Genomic DNA, 19,057 nt, shown 5'->3' on the forward strand with positions numbered 1-19,057 from the left:
AAGACCAGACCGTACCTCAAAGAGAAAGGAAGGATGACCAGTTTAAGGATGAAGTTCCAGTTGTGAAGGGTTTAAGTGGAAGCATAGAGCTTATTCCTGTTTTGTTTGTTTGGGAAAGGGTCTCCTTTAGCCCAGGCTGGCTCTGAACTCCTCTCCAGCCTCCTACCTCCCCCACCTTCTAAGCGCTGGAATTGCAGATGTGAGCTCCTGCTCCTGGCAGGAGACTGGTTTTCAAGGGCCCATGGACTGGGTTTCTCTGGGCCAGGCCAAGAGCAGACACAGATATGGAACTGATCATGCCCTTAAAGGCTGAGAACATTGGAGTCTGTGATGCCAGGCTATACCCAAGAGGAGGCTCTCAAGCTTTCTCTTAACACACCTCATCCTGGACCAGCAACTGCCTCTCAGTCTCCAGAGAAGAGAGAAGGTGGAGAGGAATGGCAAGATGCCCTGGATTCTCCGGCCACCTCAGCCCTCTGGTTTTTGGGAGGTTTTTTTTTTTTTTTTTTTTTCTTGTTTTGTTTTGTTTTGTTTTGTTTTGTTTTGTTTTTTTGGATGCTGGAGGCAGACTGCAGAAAAAGAGCTTCGACCTACCTGGGCACCCGCTGTCCTGAAGGCTCAGGGGCCAGACTGCAGAACTCTGCAAATGCCTTCCTGGGCCTCTCTCAGCCCTGCAGCCCCAAAGCCTGGACTCTGAGGTACATAGATGCAGAGGGCCCTAGGGAAGTCACGGCAGCTTCCAGGCTCCACTATACTGCTGCTCCCACACCCTTTGCTGAGGCCTGCAGTGACCCCGACCATCATGTGCCCAGCTGATGGTCCTCTCTCCTCTTTGGGGCACACTGACCTCTGACCTCCTCTTTCTTCTTCTGGCCCTTCCTCTTGTGCACCCTCTGCCCTCCATCCTCATGGCCCTCATCCTCCCAGTCCTGAGGGTCCCCTCTTTTTTTTTTTTTTTTTTTTCGAGACAGGGTTTCTCTGTGTAGCTTTGCGCCTTTCCTGGAACTCACTTGGTAGCCCAGGCTGGCCTCAAACTCACAGAGATCCGCCTGGCTCTGCCTCCCGAGTGCTGGGATTAAAGGCGTGCGCCACCACCGCCCGGCCTGAGGGTCCCCTCTTCCAGCTTGCCCACATTCTCTTGCCCTGAGAGCTCCGTGGTTTTCCTACTGAGCTTTCCAGATCCATTTCTCTCCATAGTGTCCTCTTTGCTTTGCTCCTGGGCTCCAGCCTGCATCCATGTGCTGGGGACAAGCCCCATCTCCCTCTTTGGACACAGAGAAGCTGCTGTGTTCTCCTTCTCCCCGATTCTCCCCAGCCCCCAATCCCTACATGCACAGGACAGGTCTCTGCGTTATAGTCCCACAGTGTACAGTGGGGCAGCGGCGGATGCTGAGAGAGATTCTGACAACGTGGGGTACACCCGAAAGAAAAGCAATCCTCATTCTGCAACTTAAATTTTTTTGTTATCACATTTACCTGTCTACGTATTTATGGTGTGTGTGTGTGTGCACGCGCGCGAGTGAGTGTGTGAGCACATGCACGTGGAGGCCAGAGGACAACTTGCAAGATTCCATTCACTCCTTCTATTGTGTCCATTCTAGAAATTGAACTGGGGTCGACAGTTGGGGGCAAAGGCTATTAACCCTCTCAGCCATCTCAATGATGTGCCCTCCATCTTATTCCTCAAAAAAAGAAAAAAAAAAAAGGATCTTCTGGATGCTTTTCAACGGAAACAGGTTAACTGAGTGCTAACCTTGTTCTGTCTTTGAGTAACAGATAAATGAGTTGACTTGAAAACTTTTCCTTTGTACTTCCATGGCACCTGTGCTTTCCTGCCTTCTACCCACAGCCCTGCCCAGCTGGCAGGAGGAAGGTCAGCAAAGCTGCTGATAAGAGGAGTATAAAGAGGGTTCGGCTCATGGCAAAGGGGCAGTGGTCTGCTCTCTCGGCAACATGTTACACTTCCTGGTGTTCGCTTCCCTGGTCCTGTGTGGTGAGTGGGTCTTCTGGCCGGAGCTCTGAGGGAGAGGGATTTGAGCAGGAGGGTCAGAAAGTCTCTAAGCCCAGGCTAGCTCTCTATCTCAGAGGAAGGTGGAAAGCTGTGCCTATCAGTCTAGCAGAAACCCTCTGGAGCAGGAGAGAGGCAGGACTGAGGAGCTCTGCCTGACTGCCGGGCAGGTGCCTGCTGGGTGGCAGGTGCCTGACCGAGAAGCATAAAGAAGTCCCTTTAGGGGTTCCCCACCAACCCTCCTGGCTGCTGTCCATGGCTTCTGGAGAATCCTGCCGAAGCATGGGGAGGGGGTCCCTCAAGGTGACCTTGAGCCAGGGAAGAGCATGGGCACCTGTGGGCCCCTCGCCTGGTGGTTTGGGAAAGGTCTCCCCCTGCCAGTCAGAGTTCTCGCACACCCCAGAGAAGCAGGAGGTACTCAGAGGCTCTGTTTTCAAAGGAGGCACAGACAGCTCAGGGCTGGGCCCCGGCCTGTTGCGGAGAGCTGAGAATTTGCAAAGCTAACAGTCTTCAAAGCCCAGCGCTCCCACCCCCGCCCCGCTGACCCCATGCTTAGTCATCACCCACTTTTTTTTCTTCTGCCCCACAAAGGACACAGCACCCAGGACTTTCCAGAAACTAACGCACGGGTGGTTGGAGGGGCTGAGGCCCGGAGGAACTCTTGGCCATCTCAGGTGGGTGATTCCTCCTGCCCAGGCCAGAAATGCTGTGCATGCCCTCCCCCGAAAAATTTTACTTTTACATGTGTATGTGTGTTTACCCTCAGGCAGCTCACTTGCTGTCTAGTTCTGAATTTTAAAGATGTGTGGGACCAGACTGAGGTGGAACTCTAAATGCAAAAGGCTTGTGGAGAGGGAACTTATACACCAGTCTCCTGGGCGAGTGTGTGTGTGTGTGAGAGAGAGAGAGACAGACAGACAGACAGACAGACAGACAGACAGACACAGAGAAAGTGCCAGAGCGCCACAGGGCAGCTAGAGCCTTCCACCATGCTTGTGGCAGGGGCTCCCACGCTCCAGTCCCTGTGCTGTACTTCCAGCCAGCGCCCACCCTCCCTCACTGACCACTCAACTTCCAGCTCATTCTCCGGCTCCACCTCCCACCTCACCACAAGGGTTCTGGGAATCGCAGGTGCTCACCACCACATCCAGGTTTGGGTTTGTGGTGTGAGACAGGGTCTCGCCACGTTAGCCCTGGCCGGCCTGGAACTGGCAATCTAGACCAGGCTGATCTTGAACACGCAGACTCTGGCTGCCTCTGCCTCCCAGGTGCGGGGGTGAACACACCAGTCCCTCGAGTGGGGTCTTTTCATTATTCCTGTGACAGCCTGTATGACACAGTCACAGACTATGTGCCAGGCAGACCCCAAAGGTGCCACACGCCCTAAAATATACATGCATCTACCACTTCACAGTGTGCCCCAAACACAGGGGCTAATGTTTCCACATCCTTTTTAAATTTTATTTATTTTTAGTTCCTATGCACTGGTGTTTTGCCTGCACGTATGTCTGTGTGAGGGTGTCAGATTCTCCGGAACTGGAGCTACAGACAATTGTGAGCTGCCATGTGGATGCTGGGAATTGAACCTGGGTTCTCAGGAAGAACAGCCAGTGCTCTTACCACTGAGCCATCTCTCCAGCCCTATCTTTCCACATCCTCAACAGGACACTTGAGCCTGACTCAATGCAGATATGAACACATAAAGTCAGTACAATAGCTGCTCACCAGTCATAACTTCCAGAGGAATTGTGCAATTACAATTACATTTAACTTACAGCAGTCTGAACCCAATTTTCAGAAGTAGATCTATTGTGTAAAATGAGAAAACACAAACTGATTTAAAAACAAAACAAAACAAATATTCCATTGTCATTCTAAGTTCTCCCCAATGTGGGAGGCTGGGGTACTTCTAGAAGACATTGAAGAGGGGACCCTGAGACCTGAACCTGTAGGGCTTGGCTGAAGGAGCAACGCTTGGCTCCCTTTTGGAAAGGAGAGATAAAAGAACCTGAGTTTTAACCCATGGCAACATCCTAGTGTAGAGATGCCTAAGGTGCCTATGTGTGTCTTTGCTTTCTCATGTGTGTGTAGCAAATGTCATCGAATGGTAGAGACTCTTTCCAGCCGACCCCAGAAGCAACTAATACCTCTTCTCAGCAGCTGCTTCCAGCCAGTCCAGAGCCATCGGCCAAGGGGGAGATTGGTTTGCTATCCCCGGTCCAGGAAGTTAGAGAATGTTTTGAATAATGTCAGGAGTTTTAGAAGATGACTCCATCCCTCCCTGCTTTCTTCCCCCCTGACTAGATTTCCCTCCAGTACCGTTCTGGAGGGCTGTGGTACCACACCTGTGGAGGAACCCTCATCCGACGCAACTGGGTGATGACCGCCGCTCACTGTGTGGACAGGTGAGAACAGTCGGTTTCCAAGCCCCTGGGAGGAAGCGACTGACCCTTCTGGAAGAACGTGTACTTGGACTTCTCCAGGCAGGGCTGGAGAGGGTCATCACTGAGCCCAATTGTGTTTGGGGGTCCCTGAGGGGACAGTATAGAGGAAGTACAAGTTTTGGAGTCCAGCAGGTCCAGATTCAAATCTCATTCCCGTATCTATGACCCTGTGACCTTCTCTGCTCTCCCAGCCTCTCATCTCTGAAGTGGGAAAATAATACAGACAACGGAGGAGACACTTAAACGTTGACTCAGCATCTGAGTACTGGTCAATTTTCCCTGCTTGTAACAAGCAATAGTTTCCTTTTTAAAAAGTTGGAAAAAAAAAAGTTGGAATGTGTTATTATTATTACTATTATTATTGGTATTGTTGTTGTTGTTGTGTGTGTGAATGTGTGTGTACAGGATGCAGGGGGCACACGGCATGATGTACATACAGAGATCAGAGGACAACTGTGTGGAGCTGATTTTCCCATCCCCGGCCTAGAACCCAGGTTACATGCTTGCATATCAAGTGCCTTTATCCACTGGACCATCCATACCTGCCCAATTCCCAGATTTGAACACATTAGAATCACACGGGAAGCACACAGAATCAGTTGGTGGGTCCCCTCAGCAGAGTTCTGATATGGCAAGTCCCGGGTAAGGCCTGATGACTGTATTTGTGGGGGCGGGGAGGGGGAGGGGCCATGCATGTGTGTACGAGCGTATACAGGTGTGTGATTGCCCATATGGGGCCTTTGTGTAGGTCCGAGGTCAACATCAGAAAGTCTTCCTTGATCACGTCACCTGATTTTTTTAAAGAGTCACTATTGAACCTGGGACTTGATGTTTTTGCTAGGCTGGGCAGCGAGGCCCTGGGACGCATCTCTGCCTCAGAGCTGGGGTCAGAGGCATCTCCTCAGGCTTGCACAGTGAACCCTTTCCCACTGAGCCATCTCCCCAGACCCCAACAGGTTTCCAGGTGACCATAAGGGTGCTGGTCCAGGACCACGCTTTAGGAGTTACAGGTCTAAGTCATATATAGAGATGTACGTCTGTAACCCTGGTACAGGAGGCTGAGGCAGGAGGATTGAGAGTTTGAAGCCAGCCTTGGATGAGACCCTGTCTAAACCAACAACAACAACAACAACACATACATGTGTGTGTGTGTGTGTGTGTGTGTGTGTGTGTGTGTGTGTGTGTAACCAATAGGTTTATTTCCCTCACGGATAGGTGCCATCGGGTACTACCATATTCAACTTATACTGTTAGCTTAATAAACTGAGAACGTGCAGCTGGTTGTATTTTTTCTGCTGCCACAGTGACTAACTTTAGGGAATGGGGGAACTTGCTGTGTCCTAACCTTTTGCCCTCCTGTCTGAGTCAGATGGACTGAGTGTCCGTCCCCAAAGTAAACTGTCACCACTGTCCTCCTCCCCTCTAAGGGGAAAGGAGGTCCCTCAGGCTTCCTTCTCTCTCTCCAGCCCGAAGACTTTCCGTGTGGCTGTTGGAGATCACAACCTGAGCCAGAACGACGGCACGGAGCAGTACGTGAGCGTGCAGAAGGTCGTGGTGCACCCCAGCTGGAACAAGGACAACGTGGCTGCAGGGTACGCAGGACACTAAACTGGCTGTGCGCTGGAGCGGGGCACCTGGCCACTGGACCCCTGTTTCCCTCACTTGTTCTCTGGTGGGGGGAGTGGGGTGATGGAGGGATGGCCTGAAACTTCCTGTGTGGCTTTTGTAGCCTGGCCTTGTTGAGTCGTGGGTGGAGCCTGGAAGAGAACCCCATGTCCTGCCTCAGGCCATGCGCTGGCCTCTGGGCCAGGAGCACACCTGAATGCCTGAAGAGCTTCGGGTTTATCTCTTGTGGGTGGGGCTGCACAGTTGGATCGTAGGAGGACGTGTCTATTTTAATGTCTCTGTTTTTCTGGGGGTGGGTATTTTGGTTTGGTTTTGGTCTTTGGAGAATCTCTCATGCAACTCAAGCTGGCCTTGAACTCACTGTGTAGCCGAGGTTGCCTGCACCCTGCCTCCTGAGCACTGGGGTTCTAGGCTCTCAGCACCACCCAGGGCTTTGTTTGTTCTTTGTTATTTATTCCCTCTATGGAATATACTTCATCCATACAAGGAAATTTTGTTTCGTTTTGGTTTGGCTTTGGTGTGGGAAAAGGAACCCAGAGCCTTGAACATACCAGGCAAGTACTCTACCCCTGAACCCCACCCCAGCCCCTGGGGAATTTTCTTAAGGTGGGTTGTAAAGTTTTGGAAAGGTAATTATTAACTTGGTAGTTAGGGAGCTGCCCTTAATGGGACAGTCTGGTAAGCCCAGCACTTGAAAGGCTAAGGCAGGATGATCAGGAGTTCAAAGTCATTATCAACTACATGGTTAGAACAAAGACAGCCTGGGATCAGAATGACCCAGTTTCTAAAACACCTAGCCCCATGTCTGCCAAAAAATAAATAAAAAGTAAAACAAGAGCAGGGGACGTAATTCAGTGGCAAAGTGCCTGCCTGACATGCTTGAGGCTTTATCTAGTTCAATCCCTGGCACTAGAAAAAAATGGTGGACACGGAAGGGGGTATTGGTGTAAGTTTGTGATCCAGTCCAACACCAGCCTATGTGTGACCCTGAGCGTGACGCCCCCCCCCCCCCAGCACCACAAAAGATTAAAAAGGTCTTCTGTTCTGTAGAGTGTGTAGGGGTGGCTTCAAGTAACTGGCATGATTCTGACAGATGTTTCAGAATTGTACCTGTTAAGAACTCTGTAACGGAGATCACACCACCTGCGTTTTTATGGCTCTGGCTGTCCACCACCCCAGGTTGCGAAGCAGAGCCAGGCTGCAATTCCAACATCCTACCAGCAGGTGGTGCTGCTACTCATCAAATGTTCCACAACTCAACTGCTTCCAAGTTTGCCCCCCTCCTTTAAGTGTGTCTATGTGTCTGTCTGTCTGTGTGTGTCTGTATGTATCTGTGTGTATGTGTGCGTGTGTCTGTGTTCACATGTGTGCAGGTCCAGAAGTCATCAGATTGCCCAGAGCTGGAGTTACAGACACCTAGTGCTCAGGACTGGACTTGAGTCTGTGAACAGCAGACCTGACTCTGAGTAAGCCACCTCCGTCTCTCCTGCAGCTATGACATCGCCCTGCTGCGCTTGGCCCAGAGTGTCACACTCAATAACTACATCCAGCTGGGGGTTCTGCCCCAGGAGGGAACCACCCTGGCAAACAACACTCCCTGCTACATCACAGGCTGGGGAAAGACCAAAAGTAAGTCGTACATGCTCCCACCATACACCACTGAGATGTTGATGAAGTGGGTGAGCTCCGCATTATTTTCTATGATTCTAGACATTTACAGCCAGAGACGGACGACCTAGAGAGCCACAGATCAAATACAGTTGAGTCAGAGGTTCACAGACTCTCATAACCGAAGAAAGAAAAGAAAAACTTACCAGAGAAATTATTTTGTGCTGGCCCTTACTTATACATTAGGAAATTGGGCACAAAAAAGAAGGAAAGCACTTGGTCATGTGACTGGTTACAGGTATCTGCCCCTCACTTTGGCAGTCTCTGCCCCTGCACAGACAGGTACCCAGCTGAACTGGAGTAAACAGACCTGGGTGGGCTGCAGATCCAGTCACAGGGCAGAGGAAGCCTCTGCTCCCCTCTCCTCATCATGGCAGGAATGTTACCCAAATGATGTGGAAGGATGGGAGAGCTGTGAACAGAGGCGTTAGGGACGTGGAAACGGAAGCCTGGCAGCCACAGGCAGGAGTCGGGGTTCCTGGAGAAGAGTCGAGGCCTCACTTGAACACAGTCTACTGGGAAAGCCGGGGGCAGACACAGACAGACTTCTAATCCAGCTCTCAATTCCTGTAATAGCACCGTGGTTCTACAGTGGGAGAGGACTGTAAGGACCTACAGAAATGGCATCAGATGCAAAAAGGCTTTGAAGACTCAAAAAGCCAGATAAAGGAAAGCTGTATTAAGCTCCTTTTTGTTGTTGTTGGTTTTTTTTTGTTGTTGTTGTTGTTTTGTTTTGTTTTTCGAGACAGGGTTTCTCTGTGTTGTTTTGGTGCCTGTCCTGGATCTTGCTCTGTAGACCAGGCTGGCCTCGAACTCACAGAGATCTGCCTGGCTCTGTCTCCCAAATGCTGGGACTAAAGGCGTGTACCACTGCCACCCAGCTTTAAGCTCCTTTTAAAAATGATTCATTTTTATTGTTTTTTAACTATGTGTACATGTATGTGTCTGCACATGTATGAAGTGCAGGGTCTGCAGAGTTCAGAAGAGGGTGTTTGCCCAGAAGGGTGCTGGGAACTGAACTCAGGTCCTCGTCAAGAACAGCAAGGGCTCTTAACCAATGAGTCATCTCTCCAACCCCTGAACACAGCTCTTAGGAAGTGGAGATAAATCGCTGTGGCACAGGCCTCTGGTCCCAGCACTCAGAGCACAGAAGCAGGCAGGTCTCTGTGAGTTCAAGGCCAGTTCTAGGACAGCGATGGCTACAGAGGGAGACCCTGTAGAAGAAAGAAGAGGAGGAGGGAGAGGAGGAGGGGGGAGGAGGGGAAGGAGGAGGAGGAGGAGGAGGAGGAGGAGGAGGAGGAGGAGGAGGAGAAGGAAAGAGAGGGCAATAAGACACTGTGGAAGGATTCTTCCCTGTGCTGACTTCCAATGTGACATCCCATTCAGCCAACGGGCAGCTGTCTCAGACCCTGCAGCAGGCATACCTGCCCAGCGTGGACTATGCCATCTGCTCCAGCTCCTCTTACTGGGGCTCCACAGTGAAGAGGACCATGGTGTGTGCTGGGGGAGACGGGGTTCGCTCGGGATGCCAGGTGAGTACTCTCCGCCTTTGGCTCACTCTCAGTCCCTCACTACTCTTGCACCCATGGATGGACTCAGCTTTCTACTCTGTCACAGAACCTCAAGGTGGGAAGGACTGTGAAAATGCCTCGTTCAATAGCCTTACCTCAAAAGCTGCTCTGTGGCCCTAACGCTCTTGTGTTTACATATGTGTATAGTCTTTAGAAGTTGCTTGTGACCTAAATTCTTTTAACGGTAGCTGTGGGGCTGGGCCTGTGGGGAGGGTGGTGGTTAATTGTGTGAAAGGCAGCTTCCAATCCCGTTGTACATCCCCTTTTCTTGTACGTCCTCGCCGCTGCCCTTTCCTCTGGTGTTGGCAGGAGTGGGTGCAGGTGGGCACAGCAGAGGCACCCACACTAAGCAGTTCTATAATCTTATACAGTGCCGAGAATTCTCAACTTAGATAAGATCAATGCACAGTAAACCATATCACAGGTTGCTCAGTACCCTTCAACCTGTGTACATGTCTCACACATGCCAGGAACTGTGCTGGGTGCTAGGAATCCAGAAAGGGTTAAACAAGGACAAGTGAGCCGGGTGGTGGTGGCGCACGCCTTTAATCCCAGCACTCGGGAGGCAGAGGCAGGCGGATCTCTGTGAGTTTGAGGCCAGCCTGGTCTACAGAGTGAGTTCCAGGACAGGCACCAAAACTATGCAGAGAAACCCTGTCTCGAGAAGGAAGGAAGGAAGGAAGGAAGGAAGGAAGGAAGGAAGGAAGGGAAGAAACAATGACAAGTGAAGGAACCTAGAGCAGTGTGGCATCATAATGCTGCGGAAACAAGTATGGTGTCATAACACTGTGGCTAAATGTTTTGGTAAAGACAAGCAGAGTGACATGGAAGTCCCCGGATAGACACTACCTCTGTCTGCTGGAGTCAGGAAAGACCTACCTTCCCCCAACACAGTGGAACTTGCAAGGAGTCTTGAAGGTTCAGTACCAGGTGAAAAGAGGGGAGTCACTCAGAGGAAGGGTCAACATGAACGAAGGCATCCGGCTTACAGCACCAGGGGAACAAGGGGTCTTTCCCCTCGGCTAGAACGAGATAGGATCAGAGGCTCCCAAGCCACGTCCAGCCTGCCGCCTGGTTGTCTATGGCCGGTGAGCAATTGGCTATGGTTATAACCTTTGGAAATGGTTAAAAAAAAAAAAAAAAAACCCAAAGGATAATCTTCCAGCTGCGAGCACAAAGACACAAGCATAAAGCCTGGGTTCCCTCGGTGTCACATAGATGGGGTGGAGGTGTGTGTCTATAATCCTAGCACTGGGGAGGCAGAGGATGGAGGCCCAGAGCATCAAGATCATCTCGGGCTACAAAGCCAGGTCAAGACCAGCCCAGGATACCTGAGATGTTATCTTGAGAACAGAAAAAATAAAACAAAAAATGGAGCTTGGGAGAGAATGCTAGGTGAGATGCCCTTGGGAACAAATGTGACCCCTCACCTCAAGGAAAAGTTGCAGAATAGTAAAGAGTGGGTTGGGAAAGATCCACAAGAACAGAAAGGCTTGACTGTTCCAGGGGTGAGTGGAGGAGAGAGAACACACCCAGATCCAAGGGAGGGCTGTAGACGTGAGAGAAAAGCATGAGGCAGGATCTACAGGCCTGGGGAGAGACTGACAGTCATCCCCTAGCTGCGATGGACTGTAAGTGGCCCCTTTGGTAACTGTTTGTCATGGCAAGAGTATCTGTAGACGGTGAGGTCAGAAACACAGTTCACAGGTAAGGATGAAAAGACATTCTTCAGGGAATGTGGGTCACTCTCCAAGAACCTGGACGAGGGAGAGGGACAGACAGCCTGGTGGCATTAGAGAGAGAAATCACAGAAAGACGGATCTTTCAATGGGGAAGGAAATTGAGGGTGACAATGGGCAGAGAGGAAGGTGTCCTGGAGACTGAGAAGGATAATGGACGGCCCACGATCCCAGGAAGGAAGGGAGGGATGGAAACCAGAGCCCAGGTGGGGCTGGCTTTAACTGGGGGCGGGGATTGGGAGGTGGCAGATGTTCCCAGAACGTGAACAGGTTTGGAGGCAGGTGTTCTGTTTTATTGCTTCTGGTTACTCATGAACTAGGAAGTCAGCTTGACTGCTTAAAATGAAGGGGCAAAGGTTGCACATGCCTGGGATAATTACAGCAAGCGGGCGGGCGGGCGGGCGGGAAAGGACTGTCCTTCCAGGCGGTGAGGTTGGCCTAGGCTGCACTCACTCTTTCTCAGAGACCTAGTCAGAGGGGGTGGATTAATTCCAGGCTGGGTGGTTTGATTGCAGGGCCCCAGCTTTGAGGAAGGGGAAGAGAAGTCCGCAGGAGGCTGGAGTGCCAGTTACAACAGGATGGAAGGACCAACGGATTTGTGTAGCCATTGCTTTTCCAGTTCTCACTGCTAAAACTTAAACACCATGACGTCGGGCATGGTGGCACATGCCTTTAATCCCAGCACTCGGGAGGCAGAGCCAGGTGGACCTCAGGGTTCAAGGCCAGCCTGAGGTACTTAGTAAGACTCTATCTCAAAATAAATATAAATAATAAGAATAATAGTACTTTAAAAAAGAGACAGGCTAATGCCCAGTACAACCAACCTCTTCCAGGTCTCTTTCCTTCCTCAAGTCCAGCCTGCCTGAACTAATTCACATACCTCTGCTCTCAAAGGTTCAGTTCTGAAGAGCTAGAGAATTTATTTTCCCCAAACTGATAAGTCTTTGTAATAAATGTGTCTCTGGATCCTTTCTTACTGGAGATCCCCCAGATAGTAGTAGGCCTTTGAGGTTTTCAGAGGCCTAAGTGAGTCCCCTTCTCCTCCAGGAGGATCTGCCGCTCTCTCTGGCTTCAGTTTATACATCCACACTGGGTTCTTTTGCACCTTCTCAGAACTTCTGACCTAGATCTCCAGTCATGCCTTCCATCTCGTCCAGCTCATTCTCTCCTCGTGCCAGTCAGCAGAAAGCTGTGGTATTCTACAGTCTCGGTTCTCCCCCATTCCATTAGTTCTGAAATACTCTCAGAAAATTGTTGAGGGGTGGGGTGGAGAGATGACTGCCTGGCGGCCCAACCTCCTTAACTTCAGCTCCAAGGGGTCTGATGCCCTCTTCTGGCCTCTGGGGGCACTAGGCAGGCACGTGATGCACAGACATACACACACACAAGCAAAACATTTGCACACATGAAATAAATCTTAACTTTCCTCCCCTTGATTTGCTAGAGTATGGATGGAGAGATTTGTTTTGTGTGTGTGTGTGTGTGTGTGTGTGTGTGTGTGTGTGTGTGTGAGAGAGAGAGAGAGAGAGAGTAAAATCGTCTGAAAACATTTTTCCCTGAGTAGTCAGGGTTATAGTGAGCTCTTTGAAGGATTAGCTCCAGTTTTAATTTTTTGGTCACTTTCCCTAGTTCTTCTTGTGCGTGTTTATCTGTGTGTGCAAGTGTGTGTTAGGGGATGGGGGCAGAGGACAACCTGTGATGTCATTTTCAGGCACTGTCTATCTTTATTTTTGAGACAAGCTCACTTACTACCCCCTAATTTACAAAATAAGCTAGGGTCCAGGGCCTGCCTGCCTTCAGCTCCCCAGCACTGAGATAACAGGGGCTTTTTTTAAAAACAATCTGGATTCTGAGGATCAAATCCAGGTCTTTGTGTTGGCTTTAACCACCTTCCAAACTGGGCAATCTCCCCACCTCCTTTTCTTCTTATGTTTAATTTTTATTGGTGCTAAACGTATTGCTTGTGTTGTCAAATGAGACTACGAATCTTAATAGTGAATAGTAGAAAGAACAGGACAGTCGTCTGTCGTATTGACACCCTCCCCTCCCCAGAGGACACCACTTTCAGCTAACCTTTTTTTTGGTCAGGGACTCTCTATAAAGCTCAAACTGGTCTGGAACTCACTCTGTAACTCAAGCGGGCCTCAAACTCACAGATTCCTAAATTCTAGGATTACAGGCATGTGCCACCATGTCAGCTCAGCTAACCTTTTGAAATCTGCTTCCATAGGTTAGTATACATTTACACACACACACACACACACACACACACACACACACACACACACACACATGCACTTTGGGGCTAGAGAGATGGCTCAGCTTCTTGCTCCTCCAGAGAACCAGAGTTCAGTTCCCAATACCCGTCAGGTGCCTTACAAGCTACACTTGCCCATAACTCCGGATCCAGGAGGCCAGACTCTCTCTGGCCTCCACATGTGCATACACATAATTAAAAGTTAAAAGTAAATTCAGCCAGGCATTAAAAAGCTAATTAAAAATAAATGTATGTATGGGTACTGTGGGCGTGTCTGGCACTTGCGGAGGAACCAGAGTCATGGACAGTTGGAGCCACCACGTGGGTGCTGGGAACAGAACTGGGAGTCTCTTTGAGAGCAGCAAGTGTTCTTAGCTACTGGGCCATCTCTCCAGTCCCCTCAAAGCCCTGTCTGAAGAAAGAGAAGGGTTGGGGGGACAGGGCGAGAGGAGGGGGGAGAGAGACAAACGTGTGTGCTTAGCCTGTGTGAAGGAAGCCAAGGGGTCCACTTCTAGCCCCACCTGAGCAAACAGCAGCAAGCGTTAGAGCCTGCCAGCAAGCTGGCTCAGCAAGCCTGCCAGCCTGAGTTCAGTCCTCAGAACCCACGTGGAAGGAGAGCGCCAACGTCCGAAAGTCGTCCTCCGACAGCCCTGGGGAAGAACCGCAGAGATCTAAAACGGCAGGCCATGGGGGTCCAAGTGGGACTCCACTTCCTTTGCATCCACACAATGGAAGTCTTCCTTTCTCTCTCTCTCTTTTTTTTTGTTTTTGTTTTTGTTTTTGTTTTTGTTTTTGTTTTCCGAGACAGGGTTTCTCTGTGTAGCTTTGTGCCTTTTCCTGGAACTCACTTGGTAGCCCAGGCTGGCCTCGAACTCACAGAGATCCGCCTGGCTCTGCCTCCCGAGTGCTGGGATTAAAGGCGTGCGCCACCACCGCCCGGCTAAGTTATTGTTTTTTTTTTAAGTGTGTGTGTTCGCGCGAAGGAAGTGAGCTGCAGTTTTAGAATTCTGTTGCTCTTTCTGACAGGGTGACTCTGGAGGTCCCCTCCACTGCTTGGTGAATGGCCAGTATTCTGTCCATGGAGTGACCAGCTTTGTGTCCAAGCTGGGCTGTAACGTCTCTAAGAAGCCCACAGTCTTCACGAGAGTCTCTGCTTACATCTCCTGGATGAATAATGTGAGTTCCTGAAAATGCTGAGCTGAAGCTCCCTGGTGATCCAGGCAGTGTCTGCCTAGGCAGGGAACCCCAGGCTGGGGAAGCCTTGTCTCCCTAGCTCCCTTCCCTCCCTCCACAGGGGCTCCCCTTCACACCCTCACTCTTTATAGTTTACTCTAATCTGAATCAAGCACACACACTGCTATCCTGAATCAAAGCCAAGGGAGGGCTTCAGAAAGACCTGCACTCCAAGCACCCACCTCACCCTGAAGCGTGCCCTAATTTTCACCTGTGAAAGATGTCTTACTGCCTAGCTGTTCTAGCCACGGAGCCACACTCAACATGTCACTGTGCCTTCCAGCCATCAGACATGTTCTGGAGCCTTGCTCCATGAGTCTTGGCTCACAGCCATTTTAAGATCTGTCCTTGCCGGTCTTGGCTATGTGGCTAACACTGAGGTGTCTTGTCACATATGAACCCTGTTTTCTGTTGACCACCCCATAAACCCAATGCATTGCCATACTCACCTAGAAGCCCTGAGGAAGTAAAGTGGGCAGAGGTTACTGACTGAGAACATAACTGTCTTTTCCTTCAGGTCATAGCCTCCAATTGAACATTTTCCTGAGTCAAGATAGAGTCAACATTTGCCTTCCCAAGATGGTTCTTAGCTCTGCGATAAGACTTGAAGTCAGCAGGAAGAAGAAAGGGTTGGGGTCATCACTCAGCGGTGGAGCACTTGTTTAACATGTACCAAACCCTGGGTTCATCCCCAACGGGGGCAGAGGAGTGCTGATGGTGTAGCTCAGCGGTGGAAGCCTTGTCTAGCATGTGAGAAGCCCTGGGTTGGGTCTCCAGCACCTGGGGCAAAGGAGGGGGCGGGGATGAAAGACAATTCTGAGACTATTGAACCAGATACAGAAAGGCAAATAAAACTGAATGTATTATCATATTGTGTGTTTGTTTTTATGATTAAGCACCCTTCAGGAAATCCAGTTGTAAGTCCTAAGATGAATTTCACCACAACCGTGGCCTGGCTCTTCCCTTCGCTCTGTATTTGGAACAAGTGCTAACTCCAAGCTCCTGGATGACAGGAGCTTCAGGATGTCCTAGAGGTGTGGGGTTAGGGGTCAGATGCCAGCAGACTAAGGGAGCCAAGACAGAGCAGGGAGGGGAGGGAGGAGAAGAGATACCAAAGAGAGAAAAGAAAGGGGTGAGAGGGGGGGAGCCCAGAAAGGAAGAGGCAGCCATTCCGGGCTGGAGTTCAGCATGAATCAGCACTCTGAGGTGGAGACTAAAATAGGCAACCGGATCTTGAGCGCTAAAAACACCACACAGCCAGGAAACTGATAACTCTGTGTTGTCCTGAGCAGGGCTCAGGCTGTCAGGAATGGCCTGGGAGAAACAGAGGGGAACTGAAAGGAGAAGTTTTGGCGAGTGAGAAGCAGCTTTTCACAGCAATCACTAAAGAGCAGATGGGAGGACTCGGGGAGCAGACGGGACAGCAGGGTTGCTGGCCGAGGCAAATCCTCCTGCCTGCAGCAGGAGAGAGAGTCTCTACATGAGTGTGTGTGCTATGACCTCTACATCAGTGTGTGTGTGTGCTATGACCTCTACATCAGTGTGTGGTGTGTGTGTGTGTGTGTGTGTGTGTGTGTGTGTGTGTGTGCTATGACCTCTACATCAGTGTGTGTGTGTGCTATGACCTCTACATCAGTGTGTGTGTGTGTGTGTGTGTGTGTGTGTGTGTGTGTGTGTGTGCTATGACCTCTACATCACTGTGTGTGTGTGTGTGTGTGTGTGTGTGTGTGCTATGACCTCTACATCAGTGTGTGTGTGTGTGTGTGTGTGTGTGTGTGCTATGACCTCTACATCAGTGTGTGTGTGTGTGTGTGTGTGTGTGTGTGTGTGTGTGCTATGACCTCTACATCACTGTGTGTGCGCTATGACCTCTACATCAGTGTGTGTGTGTGCTATGACCTCTACATGTGTGTGTGTGTGTGTGTGTGTGTGTGTGCTATGACCTCTACATCACTGTGTGTGTGTGCTATGACCTCTACATCAGTGTGTGTGTGTGCTATGACCTCTACATCAGTGTGTGTGTGTGTGTGTGTGTGTGTGTGTGTGTGTGCTATGACCTCTACATCACTGTGTGTGCGCTATGACCTCTACATCAGTGTGTGTGTGTGCTATGACCTCTACATGTGTGTGTGTGTGTGTGTGTGTGTGCTATGACCTCTACATCACTGTGTGTGTGCTATGACCTCTACATCAGTGTGTGTGTGTGTTATGACCTCCACATCACTGTGTGTGTGCTATGACCGCTACATCACTGTGTGTGCTATGACCGCTACATCACTGTGTGTGCTATGACAGGCTGGACTGGAGTCAGGATGCCTGAATTCCTGTCCACATCCACCACAGGGGAGTTGGGGTAATCTAGGAGAATTATCAGTCCTTCCTGTTATGAGAAAGAGTTTTGTTTTATTTTCTTGTTGTTTTCTATCAAAGGTAGTTAGCCCAACAAAGGCCCATAGTCCTTAAACCAGCCCATGCCATCTTGTGGCATGCCTGTTTGCACAACCCGATCCGTAGGCATTCCCAAGCTTGATCTTACTCTTCCCTCCACACCAATGAGTCAATTGCACCAGAGAGCTTCTTAGTCAGGCATAGTAGTGCGCATCTGCAACCCCAGCACTTGGCAGGCTGAAGCGGGATGGCCTAAGTTCAGGCCCTGTCTCAAGGGAACACGCCAAAGCAGGATTGCCTGAGTTCCACGCACGTAGGCTACAGGCCCTGTGTCAAGCAAACACTAAGAAAGAAAAGTGTTTCTTAGGAGGTAATAGTCAGGACACTTTGCTGAAGTTCTGTGACGTCCTGGGAGTGACACACGTATCGGGCTTCCGCTAATGACACCCTGGCCGCCATTTTTATCTTCTCCCGCATCTCTGCAGGACCAAGAGTCTCCATATTTCTCTGCTCTTTCCTAGTCTATATGAAGTCCTTCCAGTTTCTTAATCTGCCCTTTCCAGGCCATCATCAAAACTAACATCCATTCCCTAACCCCCTATTGCTTGAAAAATTTGTATGCATTTGTATCAAGCGCATTACCGGGTGATCATCCGATTGCCAATCTACCGCCACACTAAGCACCTCGAGACCGGGGGTTGCCTTTCAAGCTTGGCTTCCCGGTGTACTGCAATGTCTGGTGCTGACCTTGAGTGCACTGTCTATTTGCCTGAAAGAAACTGAAAACAATGGCAGGGAATTCTGGGCAGGCCTCCAGCTTCCCTCTGCATCCCATAGGAAGTCAATTATGACATCTTCCTTTCCTTGAGGGGATTTTACCAGCTCTCTGAGATTCCGGAATAAATGGTTACCCCAAACCTGTATCCATCCATGTCTTTCAGTTGTTCCGTTCTAAGTGATCAGGCAGAACTTCACTGGAAGAAGACCTATTCCCTAGAGAAACCATAGTTGTAATCTCTGTTGCCCCACCCCAATTTGCATAATCTGTGTCTAAATTCCTGTCCTGTGTCCAGCTAACGCGCTGTGCTTTGACTCGAAAGGCTTGCTTGCCATTGCCCAGTTCAGGCTTCTCCCGCGCTCTCCTCCTCAGCACTTTATTTATTTACTTATTTCTTTTTGTTTTTGTTTTTGTTTTTGTTTTTTTTGAGACAGGGTTTCCCTGTGTAGCTCTGGCTGTCCTGGAACTCACTTTGTAGACCAGGCTGGCCTCCAACTCACAGAGATCTGCCTGCTTCTGCCTCCCAACGGCTGGGATCAAAGGTGTGTGCCACCACCACCTGGCTGGCTCCTCCTCCTCAGTACTTTATTTATGACATCCCCTTTCCTGAGGACCTCATCTCTCTTTCCAGTCTTCCTTTCAAATCCAGATCTGGATTCTGCCCACCTTCTGCACCCTGTCCCTACAATGTCCAGGCTTAGAGCCGGCTAAACTGCAATCCAGGCTGAGACATAGCCACCCAGCATCAATACCCATACTGCCCATCGGTGGTTTCTGGTCCACTAAACGTCCTCACTGAGTGGAACTCCGTCTTTTCTGTCCCCTCATTTCAGTCCTTTTCAGGTCCCGTTCAGCTTTTGGGAACCAAGGGTACACATTCGAAGACCCTGTTCAATGGGGCCATTCTTTTCCCACCCCAGGGCTAGCGTTTCCAAGCTGGTCTTGTGCACCCACCAAAGTCCACCGTAAACAATCCCTTCTTGGCCAACTTCCTCAGAACAACCCAGCTGCCCTCTCAGCTCCAAATGCCCCCATGGACGCCAGCCTGTTGCCTGGGGAAGCACTTGAGCTGGACAGTGGTCTGCCACAGTGGTCCTCCCGGGCAGCTGGACGGTGGTGTGCCTCAGTGGTGAGCTGGACGGTGGCGTGTCCAGTGGTCGGTGGCGTGTCCAGTGGTCCTTGCAGGGAACTGGACGGTGGCATGCCCAGTGGTTAGCTGGACGGTGGCATGCCCAGTGGTTAGCTGGACAGTGGCATGCCCAGTGGTTAGCTGGATGGTGGCATGCCCAGTGGTTAGCTGGACGGTGGCGTGCCCAGTGGCTAGCTGGACGGTGGTGTGCCCAGG

At 50.5% G+C, this 19,057-nt stretch overlaps 1 protein-coding gene across 1 annotated transcript; it reads left to right on the top strand.

Annotated features, from left to right (window-relative positions):
• Window positions 1-1,953: 1,953 nt before the first annotated feature.
• Cela1 (chymotrypsin like elastase 1) lies at window positions 1,954-15,168 on the top strand. The gene is made up of 8 exons (XM_059247662.1): window positions 1,954-1,993; window positions 2,600-2,682; window positions 4,313-4,413; window positions 5,919-6,044; window positions 7,571-7,707; window positions 9,133-9,278; window positions 14,340-14,489; window positions 15,064-15,168. Exons 1-8 carry the CDS (start codon window positions 1,954-1,956, stop codon window positions 15,079-15,081), a joined length of 801 nt encoding a protein of 266 aa, XP_059103645.1. The 3' UTR covers window positions 15,082-15,168.
• Window positions 15,169-19,057: the final 3,889 nt, after the last annotated feature.

Source organism: Peromyscus eremicus, chromosome 20 (genome assembly GCF_949786415.1).
Source record: "Peromyscus eremicus chromosome 20, PerEre_H2_v1, whole genome shotgun sequence".
NCBI lineage: Eukaryota > Metazoa > Chordata > Mammalia > Rodentia > Cricetidae > Peromyscus > Peromyscus eremicus.